General features: G+C 43.8%; 1 protein-coding gene across 1 annotated transcript in view; it reads right to left on the reverse strand.

The window, feature by feature from the left end:
* The window catches only part of CRIM1 (cysteine rich transmembrane BMP regulator 1), a 206,715-nt gene that overhangs the window by 90,746 nt on the left and 95,958 nt on the right, over positions 1–20,011 (reverse strand). The window contains exons 3-4 of the mRNA XM_065891147.1: positions 19,460–19,702; positions 18,278–18,398 (exon numbers count right to left, since the gene is read on the reverse strand). Coding sequence (XP_065747219.1) covers positions 18,278–18,398; positions 19,460–19,702 — 364 coding nt within the window. The remainder of the gene's footprint in view (positions 1–18,277; positions 18,399–19,459; positions 19,703–20,011) is intronic.

A 20,011-nucleotide genomic window follows, 5' to 3' on the forward strand; every position in this document is an offset into this window, starting at 1 on the left:
TTTTAATTAGTAGCACATTTTGATTAGTAGCACTTGCTCCTGCCTGAATACAGTTGCCTATGAGTGAGAGACACATAGAGTGAAGAAAACCGTAACTTTATTTACTATCCAATACCATCCATCATCCACCAGAAAATGGATGACTGCTAGCAAGCCACTTAAACTCTGGGATGCTCAGTTTTCTTGTCCATAATACAAGATGGTTGGACCTTAATGCTCTTTCTCCAAACTATAAAATCCTGTGATTCCATTACTGTCCTTCCCATCACTGCCACAGTCTGATCCCGGCTCATCCCCTTCTGCGGCTTCTCCTCGCCTGCACCCTGTCCTTGGAGCACATCACCATCTCGCCCTTCCACACCCACCTCCTCCTTACCAAGCACCTCAACCTTCAGGCCCAGCTCCAGATGGGCCTTGTCTCTGACACTGCTTTGTTTTGTTTTGTTTTGGAGGGGAATGCAGGAAAAGAAACAATATACTCAACAAGTTGAAGAATCAACAGTTCGTTTCACCAGAGTGACTAGAGAAACTGTAAAGGATGCTAAACGATAGGGAGTTAGAAAAAGACACCGTGGGGAGAGGAATCCTCTTTGCCACTCCCACCACCACTCAGCAAAGCAGCAAACTGTCAGACTCCTCATCTTCCCCAAGCAGATCCTTATTCCCTGCCCCTTCCTGGAGGGAAAACAACTCAGTGAGGCCCCTGCAAACATGTCTCCCAACCCTGCATTTATTCCACATCCAAACTCAGTGTTGAGCCCTTTAAAAGGGGGAGAATCACTATCTATAAATCAAAACCAACTCTATTCAGGTGGGAAGGAAGGCTCCCTTTACACAAGAATAAATGTGGAATTAAAAGGGCAAAGCACGTGTACTACTAGGATTCCACACAGGGTAACAATGAAACTGTCAGCAAAGGAAGTTACAATGACACATAAAACATATTCTTATCCTGTAAAAAGTATTTTCAACTTTAATTATATCTGATGTACTATCTTTCTATGGATTAAATTTCTTACCTCTTTCTAGGTATGTATAAGTTTAAAAAAGAAAAGAAGACTGCAAATAAAACATCCAAAAAGAAATGGGTTTCCCACCTGAGGGTCCAACTATCCTGATGGAAAACTGCACTCCTCCCTATGGAAGTTTCTTAGGACCACCATGCTTCTCCCGCCTCATTGTAAGATTTACTGCTAAGTAACAAACCCTCCTTCACCCTTTCTCCTGCTCATTCCTCCTGTGATGCCTTACATTTCCACCACCCAGGGGGGTTAGGCATGTGCCTTAGTTGCAGCAGCAAGCACACCACCCAGCTCTAAGGATCACACGTGCCTCCTTCCAGAAGGCTCCCCGCTCCTCTTTTCACCTGTAAAACCAGAAACCCCATGTTCTTCACCACTTTCCCTTCAGAGACAACAGTAAACTCACTCTGCATTTTTGGTTGCTGTTGTCATGTTTTGCTTTTTTCTGCGGGGAGCAACTGAAGGATATGCTCCAGTATAGGGACAGTATCAATTGAGGGCAAGTAGGTAAGATATTCCTCTTCATTTCTTACTATGCGGTACTGGCAATAATGATAAAGTCCACTGTAAGCCCTTAATGACAGTCATTTTAGCTGCCCTCTTCCCAGCTTTCTCAAGGAGCAGATGATTATGGCTGGATCCTCAAGGCTGGGCTGTGGCTCAGGAAACTTATCCTTAGGTGCTAAGTTTGAGAGAAAAGTGGTATAAATTGTAAGAAAATAGAGACAGTGGGCCCACATGGTTCCTGGAAGATCTATAAATTATCTTGCAGAGTCAAGCCCCACCGTAAGCAGGTGAGGTCAGGAGAAAGCAAGGGCACTTCACATCGGTTACCGCCTCCACATGACTACTTAAAGAAGAGGAGAGTTGGGGCAGTTCCCAAGAGACTCCCTCCTGCAAGGGAGCCAGAGGCACAGACACACAGCTGGGAAGCACCCCCAGGGCCCATGCCCCTGCTGAACCGTGAGAGCTGGGATCTGGCAGGCATCCTGAGTGCAGTTCACATCCCAGGACGGGCAGGCTCTCTGCCTTCACCTCCCCGGGCCCGGGGGAAAGACACCGGCGTGTGCTCCCATGGTGGGCAGGACGGCCGCAGAGGGGGACAGGAGAGGCGAATGGAGACCCAGGCGGGAAAAGCAGGAAGGAGGGGAAACTGGCACGTGGCACTCTGCGAAGGAGGAGGACTGGGTCTGGTGGGGACAGGACCTTGTATCAGAGAAACGTCAGGTGTTTCCATTTCAGGGCTGGATTCGCCGACCGTATTAGAAATGGATGCTTTGGAACGTGGACTCGGCTTGCTGGTGAACATGCAGTGATCCCGTAACTATCTGCTGAGTGTGTGTGTGTGTGGTAGGCACTCGGCTGGGTAGGGCTGGGGTACGCGGGGTCCTGACCCTCCATTTAGGAAGTCTGGTTTAGGGAGGTGTCAGATATACATAATCACAAACCAGAACACAATCGGATGGGGACTATTCTGTCTCCTCCCCGGAGCACGTGATGCACAAACACTAATGACATCAGGACTGAACCTCCTATTTGAAAATCTGGACAAATCCTCCACTGCTTGGGTGGCTAATGCTCCTTCACCTCTTCGGAGCTGCCTGCAGCCTGAGCTGCTGCTGAAAGAGCTGACTCCGAGCACACGTCCACGGGCTCCCTGTGGGCTGTCGATTCCCAGACCTCTCATCCTTGTCATCAGTGCAAAGTGCAAGGTCCTCTGGTCTCCCGTCCTCAAGGGAATGCACATCCCCACAGAGAACCGCTCTGCTTCCCAGGGACTCATCCTCCTACGCCCACTGCTCTGCCTTCTCCACCCTTTCCTCTCTCAGCATCTGAACATCACCACAGAGTATACCACTCAAATCTGTCCTAACCTGGCTCGCCTGAAAACACTACTTCCTCACAGTGAGACCATGAATTTCCCCACACTCACCCTTCACCTGGGGTGGAAGGGAGGCAGACGGTCTCCAAGCTGACCGCCATGGGCTAGCCCACAGAGAGCTACCGCCTTCTCCCTCATGCAGGCCCTCCCTCTCTGTGACTTTGCCTCCTGCCCATTTCCTACGGGGGTGGAGGTTCAGAGAATGTACTCTGACATCCGGCAGTCTCAGGTTTGAGTTCTGGCCTCTCGGGAGCTGTATGACCTTGGGCAACACATCACCCCTCCAAGCCTCACTTGTACTGCCTGTAGGATGAGGGTGATCAAAGTGCCCATATCTCACAGGACTGCTGTGTGGATTAAATAAACTGATATGTGAAAAGTACCCAGGAAAGTGCCTGGAACACAGAAGCCCTCAACACCTGTTAGCTATTTTATGTATATCATTATAAACTGGAAGCTTCCAGGTCTATGTGGAGGAAGCAGTTTCAACATCCTGACCTCGCTTGATCTTTTGGAATCCAGTGACCCTTGCTGCCCCTCCACTTCAGCCACTTACTTTACTAGCCACAGCAATCTCAAATTTCAAGTCAGATATCCTAGTCGCTGAGCACAACGGTTCATCCTTCCTTCCAGGTCTCTCAGGCCCAAGCTCCCACTGCACCAACCCTTCAACCTCCCGGAGACATCTACTCCCAAATCTCTCCCTTTTCTTCTTAGCGTGGGCCTCATCCTGATGGTAACTCCTTAACAATACAGCCCAAAGCCATGGCGTTTTACCTGAGTCACCACCTTCATGATACTTCTAAATTTCCTGCCCCTTTAACCTCCATCCATATCTTGTCTCTCAACACCAATCCCAAGTCAGTCACACCCAGAGATGGCAAACCTGTCTTCATTCAAAGGGAAGTGGGATGTTGCAGACAACTCTAGAGGGTCTGTGCCCTCTGAAGGGGCTTCACTACTCACTCCATGCAGAAACGTACAGTGTTGCTATACCTTTCAACTGCTCAAGAGAAGCCAGAGTTTTAAGTCAAGCATCGCAGGTTTTAAATGCTGATGACTAATTTAAAGATGCCAAAAAAAAAAAAAAAAAGGCAAATCAAAGAAAACATGTCTTGGGGTCAAATTCAGCCCAAAGGCTGCCAACTGCAAAGACCCAAGTTGTTGATGACTGGTGGAGAGAAAAAAAAAAAAAGGTACACACTCAGCAGTAGCTATTCCACCTCTTCAACACTGGAGTCCCTCACCTGTCCAAAGACCTCCATTCATCCCTAAGGATCATTCTGCCAACTAGAGGCACTAAGAGTTGATGCTGTGTGTATATGTGTGAGTAGGGGAGTGTGAGTGGGCACAGATGGGAAGTGTCCATCAAACAAGGGGACGTGGGGATGGAGGGAAAGACATTCCAGGAAGAGGAAAGAACCTACTCACATCTACAGGGCGAAAAAGAATATAGTGTTTTAGGTTGGAGCAAATGGTTCAGCCACCAGGAGCATATGCTGTGCTGGGATTTGGGACTGGAGGATACTGTGGGGGAACTTGCAGGAGACATGGCTAGTGAGATAGGACAGAGCTGGTTAACAAGGGGCCTTGCATACCATACTAAGAAGTACCTTTAATTGAAAGCAATAAGAAAGTAATAAATATCTTGAACAGGTGATGGAGTCTTGCCAAGGGATGATTATCTACGAAAAAAACCCAACACTGCCATGAATTCCATTTTTCTTGAATCATAAAGATAGGCAGGATTAGTGGTAATATTTTTTCCTTTTTCTTTTCTTTTTTTACTGAAGTGTAGTTGACTTTTTTTAAAAACATCTTTATTGGAGTATAATTGCTTTAAAATGTTAAGTTTCTGCTGTATAACAAAGTGAGTCAGCTATACGTATACATGTATCCCCATATCCCATCCCTCTTGCGTCTCCCTCCCACCCTCCCTATCGCACCCCTCTAGGTGGTCACAAAGCACCGAGCTGATCTCCCTGTGCTATGCGGCTGCTTCCCACTAGCTATTTCTTTTACATTTGGTAGTGTATATATGTCCATGCCACTCTCTCACTTTGTCCCAACTTACCCTTCCCCCTCCCCGTGTCCTCAAGTTCATTGTCTATGCCTGCATCTTTATTCCTGTCCTGCCCCTAGTTTCTTCAGAACCTTTTTTTTTTTTTTTAGATTCCATATATATGTGTCAGCATACGGTATTTGTTTTTCTCTTTCCGACTTACTTCACTGTGTATGACAGACTCTATGTCCATCCACCTCACTACAAATAACTCAATTTTGTTTCTTTTTATGGCTGAGTAATATTCCATTGTATATATGTGCCACATCTTCTTTATCCATTCATCTATCGGTGGACACTTAGGTTGCTTCCGTGTCCTGGTTATTGTAAATAGTGCTGCAACGAACATTGTGGTACATGACTCTTTCTGAAGTATGGTTTTCTCAAGGTATATGCCCAGTAGTGGGATTGCTGGGTTGTATGGTAGTTCTACTTTTAGTTTCTTAAGGAAACTCCATATTGTTCTCCATAGTGGCTGTATCAATTTACATTCCCACCAACGGTGCAAGAGGGTTCCCTTTTCTAGTGGTAATGTTTTAAGTTGCAAGACACATTAAAAGTTTAAAAATCAATGACCACAATAGCCTAGAATGCCCTTTCCTCTTTCTCCATCTGGTGAACTCTGACTCATTCTTAAAGACTGAGCTCAAAAGTCAAATCCAACAGTTTTCCAAATAGGATCTCTTTGCTCTGTGAGCTTACTGTTTTTTGCACACTTCTATCTCTAAAGCACGTAGCCCTCTAAATTGCATTGTTTTCTACATGTTTGCCTTTCCTTTATTTATTTATGAATTTTGACATCTTTATTGGAGTATAATTGCTTTACAATGGTGTGTTAGTTTCTGCTTTATAACAAAGTGAATCAGCTATACATATACATATATCCCCATATCTCCTCCCTCTTGTGTCTCCCTCCCACCCTCCCTATCCCACCCTTCTAGGTGGTCACAAAGCACCGAGCTGATCTATGCGGCTGCTTCCCACTAGCTATCTATTTTACATTTGGTAGTATATATAAGTCCATGCCACTCTCTCACTTCGTCATAGCTTACCCTTCCCCTCCCAGTGTCCTCAAATCCATTCTCTACGTCTGTGTCTTTATTCCTGTCCTGCCCCTAGATTCTTCATAACCATTTATTTTTTTAAGATTCCATATATATGTGTTAGCATACAGTATTTGTTTTTCTCTTTCCGACTTACTTCACTCTGTATGGCAGACTCTAGGTCCATCCACCTCACTACAAATAACACAATTTTGTTTCTTTTTATGGCTGAGTAACATTCCATCGTATATATGTGCCACATCTTCTTTCTCCAAAGAAGATATACAGATTGCCAACAAACACATGAACGGATGCTCAACATCAGTAATCATTAGAGAAATGCAAATCAAAACAACTATGAGGTATCACCTCACATGGTCAGAATGGCCATCATCAAAAAATCTAGAAACAATAAATGCTGGCGAGGGTGTGGAGAAAAGGGAACCCTCTTGCACTGTTGGAGGGAATGTAAATTGATACAGCCACTATGGAGAACAGTATGGAGGTTCCTTAAAAAACTAAAAATAGAACTACCATACGACCCAGCAATCCCACTACTGGGCGTATACACTGAGAAAACCATAATTCAAAGAGTCATGTATCACAATGCTCACTGCAGCTCTATTTACAATAGCCAGGACATGGAAGCAACCTAAGTGTCCATCGACAGATGAATGGATAAAGAAGATGTGGCATGTATATGCCTTTCCTTTAGATGGTAAGCTCCTTGACATCAGTGTCTACATCTTATTCCTACACGGTTAGCAATAACATCCAGCGCATGATAAACACTCGAATATTTGTTCTCCACACAGACTAAAAACACTGTGGGATTCTGATGCTAGGACTTGCCACAGCTTAACTATCTATAAATTTAACCAAAAGCATATACTGTGGTAGGCAATGATGAGATTGAGACTTACAAGGTGCAACCTTGTCCTCAAAAAAGTACACAATCTAATGTCTTAGGAAGTGTCATAAGCGTCTTCAAGAATCCATGATCTAGTTATGGAGATCAGAGTACTCCATCATCTTATCGTAAGAGTCATGACATACAAACAAAGGTAAAATCAGGAAAGGTTCATTTAAAATGCACTTGTCTGTGTGATACATTCACAACAGACTGAGCATCAAGTGCAAGAGAAACCAGCTGCCTCCACCTTCAGGGTTGCAGTCAAGCAGTTAAACATCTGCTGGGCAAATATAACCTTGAACCCTCTGCACTCTGTGTCCACACAGTAGTGAGTCTTATCACTTACATCCCATGTAAAGGTGCAGATGAAGAGTAAAATATAGTACACCAAATTTGGGGTTGCTTCTGGCATTTCCAGAAGAGGTAGGATTTGAATATGTTAGATTTGCTTTTTTGCAGAACTGTCTGGAGCTGTTCTCCCGTTCAGCTGTGTCATGATGATGATGATTTCAAATGAGGGTGGGTGGGGAAAGCCCTCTGAGGTTCAATATTATCCAGGCTGTGCATTCCGCTTTCCAACTTAATCGAAAGTCTTATGGAATTCAGCTGAGTTACTCTCTTTGAGCGAGAGTCAGAAGGCCATGTCTTTATCATCTGGTGATGGCCAGGCTCACTCAGATCAAACTGAAAGCCTCTGAGTGAGAGCCCTGAGCTTTGTTTCAGGACTGAAACAAATATAAACTAAGACTAGACACTGGTCTAATGCATGGTGAACCACCAAAGACATAAGGCACTAGTATAGGAAGTGCAGGGCTTCCACATCTGAAGTGAATTATTGACAAATTAAACTCTCTACTAGGGAGATAGTTCATCTCCAATGGGCAAGGGCTTTACTTCTAGGAAAGCATATTTTCTTCATTCTGGGGATAAGTCCAATAATAACATGGAATTCCTACAATTATTTTGTTTTAAAAACATCAGAGTTTAATATAGACTCTGGCTTTTTTCGTCATGAGTTGACTTGCTCTTTTGGGCCAAAAATTACTGTGACAGAGGGCAACAGAATAGATGTTCTTTTCTTAGTTGAGAAAGAAGGGCTTCAAATATATTTCCAAATTTTTCTGCATGTGTTTAGAAACAGAGAGAATGCTACCATGACAGCATGTCAAGAGTCAGGAATGTTTTAAATCTGTGCTATGCTAATCCATATTTTACATATTGGATAACTTAATTTTATTTATTCCCCAAAAGCAGCTGGATAATTATTCAAATTAAAGGGAACAACCAAAAAGTGAACTGAATTAGAGATATTTGTCTACTAAAAGATTAATCTTATCAAAAAACCCCCAAAACTGTTATTAAGTGCCGTCTTCTTCAAGACAAGGTCTTGGGAACAGATGGACATGATAATTCATTACAAGATTCTTAATTTGATAAAGTACTTTTGAAAATGAATATTCAGGGATAATTTCCACTGGTTAGTTTCCATAAGCATGATACACGCAACTTAATTACCTAGCACACTGTTAAGAGCACAGGGATCTACAATAACTGTTATTTGATGGTCTAAAGAACTTAACACCATCTCAAAGAACTAAGGGGGGGCTCCCTGAGCTTTGAAAAGGAACCTGCCTTTTCTGAGCCACATGCAGGAAGTTTCTGGCTTTGACATCTGTGTCTGGTTGGGCTGATGTGCCCTGTGATGACAGTCTTGTCCTCCGTGTTCCTGACCCTCGTGTAATCCTCCTGCCCACCCTCTGGCCCCTCAACACCCTCCTAAAGGCGTCAACCAGCAGAATGATAGGCTGAGGCTCTGGAGTCAAGACTTGACTGGGGAGCTCTGGAAAGCTGAATCACCCAAGTGTAAGTGTAGCAGCAAAGTCTTGACACTGTCCCTCCAAGACTATTACTCAAAGGCGGAGAGATGTTAATGGAGCAGAGGGATACAATGGGACTTCTCTGTAAGATCATACCTGTAGATTCCAAGCTTTGAAACTACAGGCAAATATGGAGGGATATGAAAAATGATCATCAGTGATTCTGTGTGTGTGTGTGTGTGTGTGTGTTCCCTTCTTATTACCTTCCAAAGGTCTGCGACTTTTCTGAGACTGGTGGAGGTAATATTTGTAAGGTAATGAGTTCCTTCAAGCCTTGTCCCTATCTTATTCATTACCACCAAGCCCAGTGTTCTCTGTCTTCCATGAGGTTCTCAATGAGTCTTGGCCATTTAACTGAGCATTTCCAAATCTGCACCTTGTTTTCACTCACTGTAGCTTTGTGGTTAGATTAATTTTTTTTTAATTAATTAATTTTTTTTGGTTGTGTTGGGTCTTTGTTGCTGCGCGCCGGCTTTCTCAGTTGCGGTGAGCAGGGGCTACTCTTTGTTGCGGTGCGCAGGCTTCTCATTGCGGTGGCTTGTCTTGTTGCGGAGCACGGGCTCTAGGCGCGTGGGCTTCAGTAGTTGTGGCACACGGGTTCAGTAGTTGTGGCTCACGGGCTCTAGAGCGCAGGCTCAGTAGTTGTGGCGCACGAGCTCAGTTGCTCTGCAGCATGTGGGATCTTCCTGGACCAGGGCTCGAACCCGTGTCCCCTGCATTGGCAGGCAGATTCTTAACCACTGCGCCACGAGGGAAGTCCCGTGGTTAGATTAATTTTGCTGTAACTCAAGCGCTTCTGAAAGGAAAAGACAACCTGCCAAAGATTCCATTCTGCTGGCTTCAGCGGGGATGAGTCAATTTCAGGCTATAAATTCTGAAACCCCGGAAAGCTTCTTTTCTAAATATCTACATCCAGTCACAAGAAACATCGTGCAGCAATCTGCTAAGACTCTATTATTGTAATACAATACAGTACCAACAAGACAAATTTTCTTGAGAGCACAGAGAAATCAGGATGGAGGAATGGGAACTTAAGCATCCTAGATTTTCAACCTGAAGCAGCAGAGTTATGACTATCTAGATGTTGTGGTAAAGGAAAAAAAATTCATGACCTTCGTTCTGGTCATGGGCTGTATATCTGATGTATCTTTCTGATACAATAGGGTTAGGCATCCTTCCTTTTTTCTTGTTTCCTTTCCTGGAATTACAGTGTTTGTAGCTGTTATAATATGACACAGTATGAGTGAGAAATTGTCTTCTAAGGTCAATGTCTTACAAGACAGAAATAAAACTGAGGCTCAAACAAAGAAAAGGGAACTTAACTCAGTAGACCATTTTTTATTTTAAGAGACATAGAAAGAAATGGTGTAATCATAAAGTTAGGAACAGAATCTAAACCTCTTCCACAAATATAATGCTCTCTGTGTGTATATACAAGTTAGTGTGAAATAAAGAAAACTGCAATAAAAATATGGAGACGCTGCATAAAGAGGAGTGACAGGGAAGAGAGACAAAGACAGACTTTACCTTAAGGAAAGTGGGGTAGCAATAGCTGGGGAAAGACAGGTACAAATACTGGTGTGGGAGCCAGCCAGCAGCCATGCACAGGCTGATGGGAGTTCATGGTGGTGAGCATGCAGGGGTACGAGGATGCCACACCCAGCACGCTCCCCACAACATACCCAGAAAGGCAGGCGGACAGGCAGAGATATCCACATTCTATGAGAAAGCAGTTTAACACAGTAAGTCCTTATCTTATGGATTCAGCCTTTGGCCCCACAGTCTCTGCTCCTGCTATATAAGGGGCTATCTATTCACAGATATTAAAAAAAAAAAAAACAACTAACTAGCAATATTCAACTAGCCATTAACCAACAGGCAATCTATTTTGTTGGATTACCACTCAGTTTTCACAATTCAACCAGTTCTGAGCATCCTGGTTTAAATTATTAGTCTAAGAAAAAATTATTACTATTATTTCACTTTGCCTTTCCTATTTTTTTTAAAAGAAAATGGAAAAAAAAGAAAAAGTAACCGTAATTCTTTTATGACTTCCTTTGGACTTTATCCCCTTCATGATAAAAACCATATATCTCTCCCATTATCTTCTGAGTTCTGGGATTTTCTAAAATTTCCCTTCTCATTTCTTTCTCAGGAGTCTCCTATCACCAGCAGATCGGGGTGTTTCTTTTTTTCCCCCTCTCTAAAGGGTTTGGGAAAAGTCAAAAAATTTAAATTTAAGTAGAAGCTGCTTTTGAGATCATCAAATCCCTCCTCCCCTCCTTCTCTCTCAGGTAAGAAAACAGACCCAGATGTTGTGAGGCTTGTCCAGATTCATGCAGAAGTGGACCTGGATTCTAGAACTCAGTTATCCAGGCACAGCTTTTTCTGCATAGCACCAGGTGACGTGTGAAGGAGTATTCTTTAGCTGCTGAATGGTCTACTCACATGTACACATTTGCCCACACACTACACTGTAAAAGCAAGTGTATGACATGGAATGTTAGGTCCCCTGAGCGGTGGGGCCGGAGAGGGGCTTTGGGGAGTGAGCTCAGGACCACAGCAGTACGGTGCTAGCTGGTGATTTGTGCTCACAAAGCCTGGCTCTGCCACTCAGCGGGCAGGACCCTTCCTGAAACGGGACAGCCACACAACCTGCCTCCTGTGGGTGGGGCCGCGCTGGGATTCAGGTTCAGCTACATTTTCACTGGAACTGCACTCAGAATCTAATGTGCTCAAGACATTCTATTGAACGTTTTCGAGAAAACCAAAGTCACATAACAGTCAACATTTTAGCCTACAGATAATCTAAAATTTTTAATTACTTTGGACTAAGAAGAAAAAGTTAAAAATGCTTCCAAATCTTGATTTAAAAATAAAAGAGGATTTTCAGTATAGTCTCAGAAAGCAAGAGATATAAATGTTCTGGATATAGGTTCTGGAAGAGAATCAGACCCTTTAGTCAGAGAGAGGCTGCAGACAGGAGAGAGCTTGGGAACCTGGCTGGATACACGGCACACAACCCAGGAGAAACCCTATTTTAAGTTTTTCAACATTTTAAACACTGACTTAATTTATTTCCACCTCAAAATAACTGGATTGGATTTTTCTAAATAACTATTAAGGAATGGATATTTAGAGACAGAAATTGAAAACAGAATGGTTCCGAACAAAAAGTTGGGGACAAATCTCATTAAAGTAAATTTAGAATGGGTGACTGTCAATAACATATTATATTCGTTCATCTTAATAAAAACATAAGAACAGTTACATAACAAAGCAAAAGGCGTAAAGATATTGAAACACTCATTTGACTTACGGTAAAAAAGAATACAGTAAAGGTATTACTTTTTAGATTTTTAACTAGTTAATTTCTCCCCTGTGAACCTGTATCTAAAAAGCCTGGTGAAAAATTACAGAGGCAAAGGGAAAACTCTGTAAAATGCAGCACATACATCGGGGATAGCAAAGGGTGAAGAGTGCAGAGAAAAAACAAAATAAAACATGATCTGGGAGCTTTCTTCTTAATAAACGGTCTAAGCTGGCCGACACAGGAGGACATGGGATGCACAGAGGTACAGCGCAGGCTGGATCTACCCTCCAACCACACCTGGTGGGTATATTTCTCTCAGACAACTATCCATTCCAGAATCAACCATTACCAAGGGAATCACTATGTACATCTTTGAAAGTTTGGTTTTTTTTTTCTGTTTGTTTTAAAAATTGACCTGGTTTTATCAGGCAGATCTTATGGCGTCCAAAAATGGCATTCCCTGTTGTGTGATGAGAGAAAACCAAGATTAACTAGATAGTCACAACATTCCATAAGGAGAGGAGTTAAAAATAATGATTGGCTAAACGATGCTTAAAGTCGAGGTGGTGCTCAGAGGCTCCTAAATCATTTATCTACTCCCAGGTGAACTGCTGACTGGCAAGTGAAGGGAGAAGCAGAAACAGAGCAGCTGAGAGAAAGGAGGGCGCTGAGTCCCAGGGCCAGAAGGACATTAGTCTTTGGAAAGAAGGTCGCAGAGCTGCAACACTCCACCAACTTTCGACCATTAGAAAATGAAACCTAAGGAGGCCCCTATTTTGATGACATGTATGTTATGGTGGATTAAAAATGGTCACAGGGCTTCCCTGGTGGCGCAGTGGTTGAGAGTCCACTTGCCGATGCAGGGGACGCGGGTTCGTGCCCCGGTCCGGGAAGATCCCACATGCCACGGAGCGGCTGGGCCCGTGAGCCATGGCCGCTGAGCCTGCGCATCCGGAGCCTGTGCTCCGCAACGGGAGAGGCCACAACAGTGAGAGGCCCGCGTACCGCAAAAAAAAAAGTCACACATTCTTTGCAGCTTCTCCCATCAAGAGGTGGAATCCACTGCCCCACACTTTGAACCAAGGCTCTCCCTGTGAATTGCTTCCACTATCAGAATGCAGTGGAGGTCATGCTGTGTGACTTCCAGGTTCTTGGTCTCTTTTAAGGCTTTGCTGCGTCCTCCCTTGCTTCTGCCATCACATAGAGGAGCCAGGATGAAGGACCACACAGGGGGTGACAGGCCTTTCCAGCCAGATATGTGAGAATGATGCCACCGTAGACCATCTAGCCCCAGATGACCCACCAGCTGCCTACAGAAGAACCTCCCAGTTAAAACACTGAGGCATGAGAAATAATAAATCTTCATTGTTTTAAGCAACTACTTTTGGGGGTGTCTTGTTACACAGCAGTGTGTAACTGAAACATGGGTATATTGTGTTAATATGTACTATGCTGATATAAACAAACATGATGGTGAGATATAAATTCATATTCTTTAATATATTTCCTGAACTTAAAAACAACAACAGAACATTGTACCAAAAAAAAAAAAAAAAAAAACTGCACTGGAGAGCATAGGGCTTTGAATCAAAGAACCTGGGCTGAAGACTTGGACCTGCTCTGTCCCTTGTACCAAAAAACATCTGTGATCTTGCACAAGTCACTTATTCTCTCAACCTCTGTTTTCATATCCATAAGTTTCTCATGGAGTCAGAAAGATGACAAAATGAGGGCAGCAAAAGTAAAAAATGCTTTGTAAACAGCAAGGTACAAGTTTAAGCTGTCACTGTTACTGCCACCTAGATGTTACTTAAAGACTTCCCTGTTTTTCCTTCCCTGCAAAGACATCATTTGATCAAAGCATTTGACATAACTTTCTCTTTGTAAGTTTCCTTTTCCATGGAGGCACTGGCATGCACACATGTACAAAGGGTCTTGCAAAGACCATGAGGTGTCATGAGCCCCATGGACAGTCCCATTTTTCCTTTTTGTCATCACGCAGGGTTCAGGCCCAGTTTAAGGCCCAGAGCCACTAAGCCTCATTCCTTTTCACTATCTCCTGAAAGGTATGATGAGCTGCCATATACCTCACAACATATTCTAGCACCAACAGAAGAGAAGAGGATGAAAAGAATTAGCGGAGTGCTCGGACACCTAAACCAAGTTGAGGGAAGGAAGATTTTAAAATGATAATTATATCACAAAGAATTATATCTAAACAGGATGAAGTTCAGGAGAAAAGACAGCGAAAGAGGGGACAATGAAGGATGGGCCATTAAAAAAATGCAGAGACTCAGCAAGGGGAGAAGGACTAACATATCCTTAGAAAGGGCAGAGGTGGGTGGGAGAACAAGTACTTGTCAGGCATGAAAGTGGAAAGAGATATCCATGCACCATAAGGACATCTGGAGGGGAGTATCTATCACTTGGAAGAGCTCAGCTCATGTTCCATGAATGAATGAATAACTGAATGAATAAATGAACTGAGAACAGGCAACTCAAAAGAAAATTCACCAAGTGAGCAAGTACTTACACCCAAACAGGGCAGTCAGGGGCCTTAATGGGTGACACAGTCTCACTGGGAATGGCAATTCCATTTGGATGGTAATGAAGGAGGGAGGGATTTATTCTTTAAGATGAGGGCAGAATGTCCACAAATTCCTTTTTTAGTCTATGCAAGTATAATAAGTCCTACAAAAAAGGGGCTGTGACTTCCACCTAAGGTAAACCTCTACTGCTAAAGTTTCCAATATTTTACCTTACTCTGTCCTGACTGTAAAGGGCTTTTCCCCCTGAATTCGCCACACAATCAGTTTTGATCTCAAATGGCTCTAATTTCTTAACAGTGCTCTTTATAAATATGCTGGTAAAGGCCAAGTCATCATAACAGGGCTTTGCATATTCTAAAATGCTCTTCTTTATACCTAATCATGGTCTCAAAGAGAAAACCTTTGACGTGGATCACACACAAGGATAAAGTTAGGTAGTTTTCTTCTCTTAAAATACTACCAGTATTACAACATATTAGGCTCTCTTCTTTTTATTTCCACTTTCACGTGATTGTTTGGGTTTTTATTCTCTTATCAAAGTATGACCTGTCTGTCATCCTCCTTAACAAGTGGGAACCCATTTCATATGCTCAACTAGGTTAAGTCACAGTCTGAGTGTATTCTGCATTACTGATTCATTCATAATTAATGCATACACAGAGGAAAAGAAAGAAGACACAATTCCTGACCTGTAGAAATGTCCTTTAGCTGGTGAGACAAGACTTTACCCATGTTAACAGTTACATAACAATGCAAGGAAGTATATGATTAATTGGCAACATGGACAGGATATGTTGGGAGTACCTAGGGAGTGAGACGGGTGTTGGCTGAGAACAAAGATCTTGTGGATAAAGTAGAATTTAACTGGAAGTCCTGCAGGATGAACAATACTATTAGAAAAGGTAGAATGGAGAGATAAAGACATCTCATGCTTTGAGACATGAGCCCAGTGCTTGGAGTGGAGGATTTCTGCAATACTGAGAACTGGCCATAAAGAAGGGGGGTGGGGGGAAACTGCAAGGGTTTTATAGTGAGACAAGGAGTAGTATTACCACCTAATGGCAGGAAGATAATTTTTCTCTTCCTCAACATATAAGTCACCATGGCCAATAGTGGGCCTGTTCATTCATTCATTCACTCATTCATAAATGTAGGTTACCATTTTATATCAAGTCCTGTTCTATGTACCAGAGGCTATAAAATACTCCCTTCCCTGAGAAGCACAGAGAGTAGGAGAGAGAGACTGACCAAAAAAAAAATCAATGATTTCCATGTATTATGAAAAGGGCTATGATAAAGAGATACATGGGGGGAAAAAAAAGAGATACATGGGAATTAGATTACAAGGGAGCAGAGGAGAGACACCTAAGTCATCTTTAGGGGCTGAAGACTGAAAAACACTTCAAAGAGAAGGAAATGTAGTCCTGAAAGAGGAGAAGTTTGTAGAAGGGGAAGGCAATCAGGGAAGAGCCCACTGCAAATGCAAAGGCCCAGAGCCCGAGACAGCTTGGGGGATGGAGGGAATCCAGTTCAGGTGGGAACACAGGATGCATGTGGAGAAGGGGCAGCAGGGGAGGAAGGGTCACTGACTATTTAAAATACAGGAAACCAAAGAGCTGTGAGAACTTATCCCTCCCTGCAAATAATTTACCCTGGGATTTTTGGATGGCTTCCTTCTCCATGCTTCCAATTTCTTCATTAGAGCCCTTTAACTGAATATCCTTTGGTTCTGAATGCCAAAGTCAAAATTAGGTCAATACGTAATAATCACCCTAAGGTTTATGTTTACCAGACTCACGGAAGCTTGGGGATAAAAACGGAAGGCTTCTACTTGAACCTCCTTTCCAAGGTAACATTTCTTCTAAGCATTCCTGGAAGGTGGCCATCCAGACGGAAAGAAGTCTCTCCGGCCCCAGGGAGCTCAGTTTATCTCAGGAAGCAGCCCAGTGCATGACTGTACATCATTAGTTGTAAGAAATTTTTTTTCCTTAAATTGAAATTAAGTATGTCTTCCTGTTGCTTCTATCCATTTCGACCCCTTAAAGTGAAAAAAATAGCCTACTGTGCCTCCTACATACAAATGGTGCTACATTACATTTATAACAAGTGAATTGAGAAGTGTCCCTCTTGCTCTCTAAAGGTCTTGTTAATTGACAACTGGCTTAGTTTTGATTAATTAGGTGGTCTAATATCATGTGCCACCTTCCTTTTCACGAAGACCTTGAAGGGACATCTGTCCCTGTTAGTAATATTCCATTTCCTCCTTTACTGATTAGTAGTACCTTATGTTTGCACAATACTTCAACCCTTTCCAAACATCTTCACATAAATTATCACAACGCAGTGTCGTAAGAAAGTGCTACGCCACTGTATGTTACCTTCACAAAAATCTCTGCACCTGTTTTACGATGCACTATAAAGGATAGGGCAAGTCCTGTAAAATATGTCTGAGAGAATCCTATGGTTTCTGACACAACAATGGCTAGTAAATGTCAAAGAATTAACACTTTTTAAGAGAAGGAAGAAGAAAAAAGTAGTTATCAGAACAAACTCTGGATGTCTACTTCAATCACGGACAAATGACTGATACTTTCCTTAACTACAGACCATACACATTCCTACCTTAGCAAACCATTTGTTTAATCACAATTACTCATGCAACAAACACAGATGCTAAGTGCCTGGCACAGGGACTGAGGGAGAGAGAGCTTAGATATGGGGTTAAGGAAGGTACCATGTTAACTCTGGATATTAAATGTAAAGCAAAAGTTCAAAGAAATGAGATGGCTTAGTCAAAATCATGACTTAGTGACCTGGGAAATATGGAGGGGAGGACCTGGTAGGGAAGAGGGGAGGGCACTCAGCAGGGGAAATAGAACGTAAACCCCATGATTCCAAGCACGGTCTTTCCCAAAGCAAAGCACAAAGTACCAGCTCTACGGTGGTGCTATGAAGACTGTCAAGGATGGGGGGCCTGGGGACCCTTGCGTTCTGGAGTAAGTCTGGCCCTGCAGGGTTAAGGGGATGTCCGGCTACTAAGACTAAACTGACAGCAGCTTTTCCCCCATCAAGCCAAAGAGAGATGTGCTTGTTCCTCCAGAAAGCATTATAGGAATTTAAACTCCTTGTTGCCTCAGCAAGTTATAGGTCTGGGTAGATGTGCGATTGCAAACGTCAAGGATCCCTGGGGAGCAATTCTATGATGCATGCAGCATTTCACCCCATTGGAAACAATGGTTAAACACCTGTAAGATTCACTGCACAGGATAAAATGACGTGCCTACTATGGATCGATACCTTGCTGTCTCCCCGGCTCCAGACTGAGGGACACACGTGCCTGTTTAGTTTGCAGCCTGCAAAAGTACACAGGCACCCCAACCTGAGGAGCCTCTAAGGATTAGGGACTTAACCTGAGGACAGTTGACTTTGGCCCCAGGAACGATACATGGAACTACCAAGTCATAGTAACCGTTCAGTGATTTCTCCATAGAAACAGGAGGGTATTAGGGTTCTCTGACCCTTGGAGAAAACAAATGGCATGCCTGAAACTGTGCCTTTCGTGATGCTAACACACAGGACAGAGGAGAAAGCGTAAAAAAACGAATGACGGACCGACCTTGTTGGCAGGGTGCAGCAACCATCCGCTGTGAGTCTGACTTGAGTTTCATAGCTGTCCAGGGGGCACACAGCCTGCTGAACGGAGGGACACTCCACAGTGCTGCAGTCCACGCTGAAAACTGGGGGGCAAACAGAGGCACCATTCACCGTTACGTTTCCTTGCATTTTCAGTCCCCAAATGAAACACTGGCTCTTCAAATTTTTGTAGTCTCCTTGCTTCCTGGAAACCCTGTCTTAGCACTGGCATTTTCATTTCCATCAACGTTAGAGAACTGTAATATGACCCAAATCTTCTGTTCAAGAAAAGAAGGGAACAAGACACTGAAGAGTTAAGATGCAGACACAGAGAAAGACAGAGAGTTAAACCAGTGGTGGTTCTATGGATGGTGACGATCAGCCCAAGGCATTTCTGATGAAACAGTTCAAGAGACGAACAAGGGCAAGGGCTTGCTTGGCTTGAACATTTACCAAGCAGTTAAAAAAAATCTGACCCATGGTTAGAAACTTTGGAAGAGGAAATCTCTGCAGTCCAGACCTATTCACAGACCACATTAGAAATGCAGTCACAAGAACAAAGATGTTAGAAATACCATAGATCCAGAAACAGCTGGGACATGACTACAAAACAAATGTGGCAAAGAAGTTGAGTAAACAGTCAAAGATGACTTAGCACATGCTATAAAGCTAACAGACGGATGGTGGGGAGCTGGCAAGGAGGAAGACTGGGGCTGAGTATTTCATTATAAAATGTCTGGCATTTTGATGCATATATTTATCTAAAAATAACTTTCTGTTTTATGTATGATGATTGTTTTTACATGTAATACTTTAAAGTGACAGATATATCTGCAAATGAGGACGACGACCTCCTCTGGGGGAATGAAGCAGGCAACCACAGTACCATAAGTTTTAACCCTACGGCCCCCATCAAGCATACTTTGAAGGAAGAAAAAAGAAGAAGAGAAAAAGGCAAGGTCCCTCTCTGAAGGCACTTCTGTACCAGTGGATTATCTGGTTCTCTGACTGGAGGGCAGAAGCCAGGCTGCTGTTAGCCCAGAGTAGCAGGTTTGCAGCGTCCCACTGTCAAGTGGCCAGGGTGGGGCGGGGGGCGGGGGAAGGCTGGCTGCTGCTGCCCTCTGATGCAAAGCAGCGAGGCTGCTGGGACCAAGCCCGTGCATACCTGGTTTGCACTCATAGAGGTCACAGCACTCTCCCGGCTTCCCTGAGGCTTTGGACACAAGTATGTTCAGGTATCCTGGCTGGCAGACTTTCCGCAGGCAGCCCGCGGGGTCGCACACGCAGCGGCTGGGGAGGGGGCAGCACTCCCCGGGGGGCGCGTAACCCTCGATCAGAACGGAGTCTTCAGGACAACGCGGAGAGAACTGGACTTCACAGCGGGCCTTGGAGCAATCTGGCTTCTCTTCTAAATGGGAGAGAAAGAGTTTAGCACAGGCCCAGGGGCAGCATGGGGCACTTTCCCCATAAGTGCAGGCAGCCCTGATGATAGACTAACTAACAAAGAGTACAGGAGGGACAGAAATCTGGTGAGAACCCTCCAACACAGCTAAGCCTCCCATGGAAATCTTTCCTGTGACCTGCTCATGACACCAGAGCGAGAGGTGGAAGCTGCCTTCTCCATTGGCCCGTCCCCTCCCTTGTGTTGAACAATCCATGTCCAGCACATGGACCAGGTGAAGAAAGGCGGAGGGAAGATGCCTGTGTGACGTAGAGA

This window comes from Phocoena phocoena, chromosome 14 (assembly GCF_963924675.1).
Source record: "Phocoena phocoena chromosome 14, mPhoPho1.1, whole genome shotgun sequence".
In the NCBI taxonomy this organism is placed as follows: domain Eukaryota; kingdom Metazoa; phylum Chordata; class Mammalia; order Artiodactyla; family Phocoenidae; genus Phocoena; species Phocoena phocoena.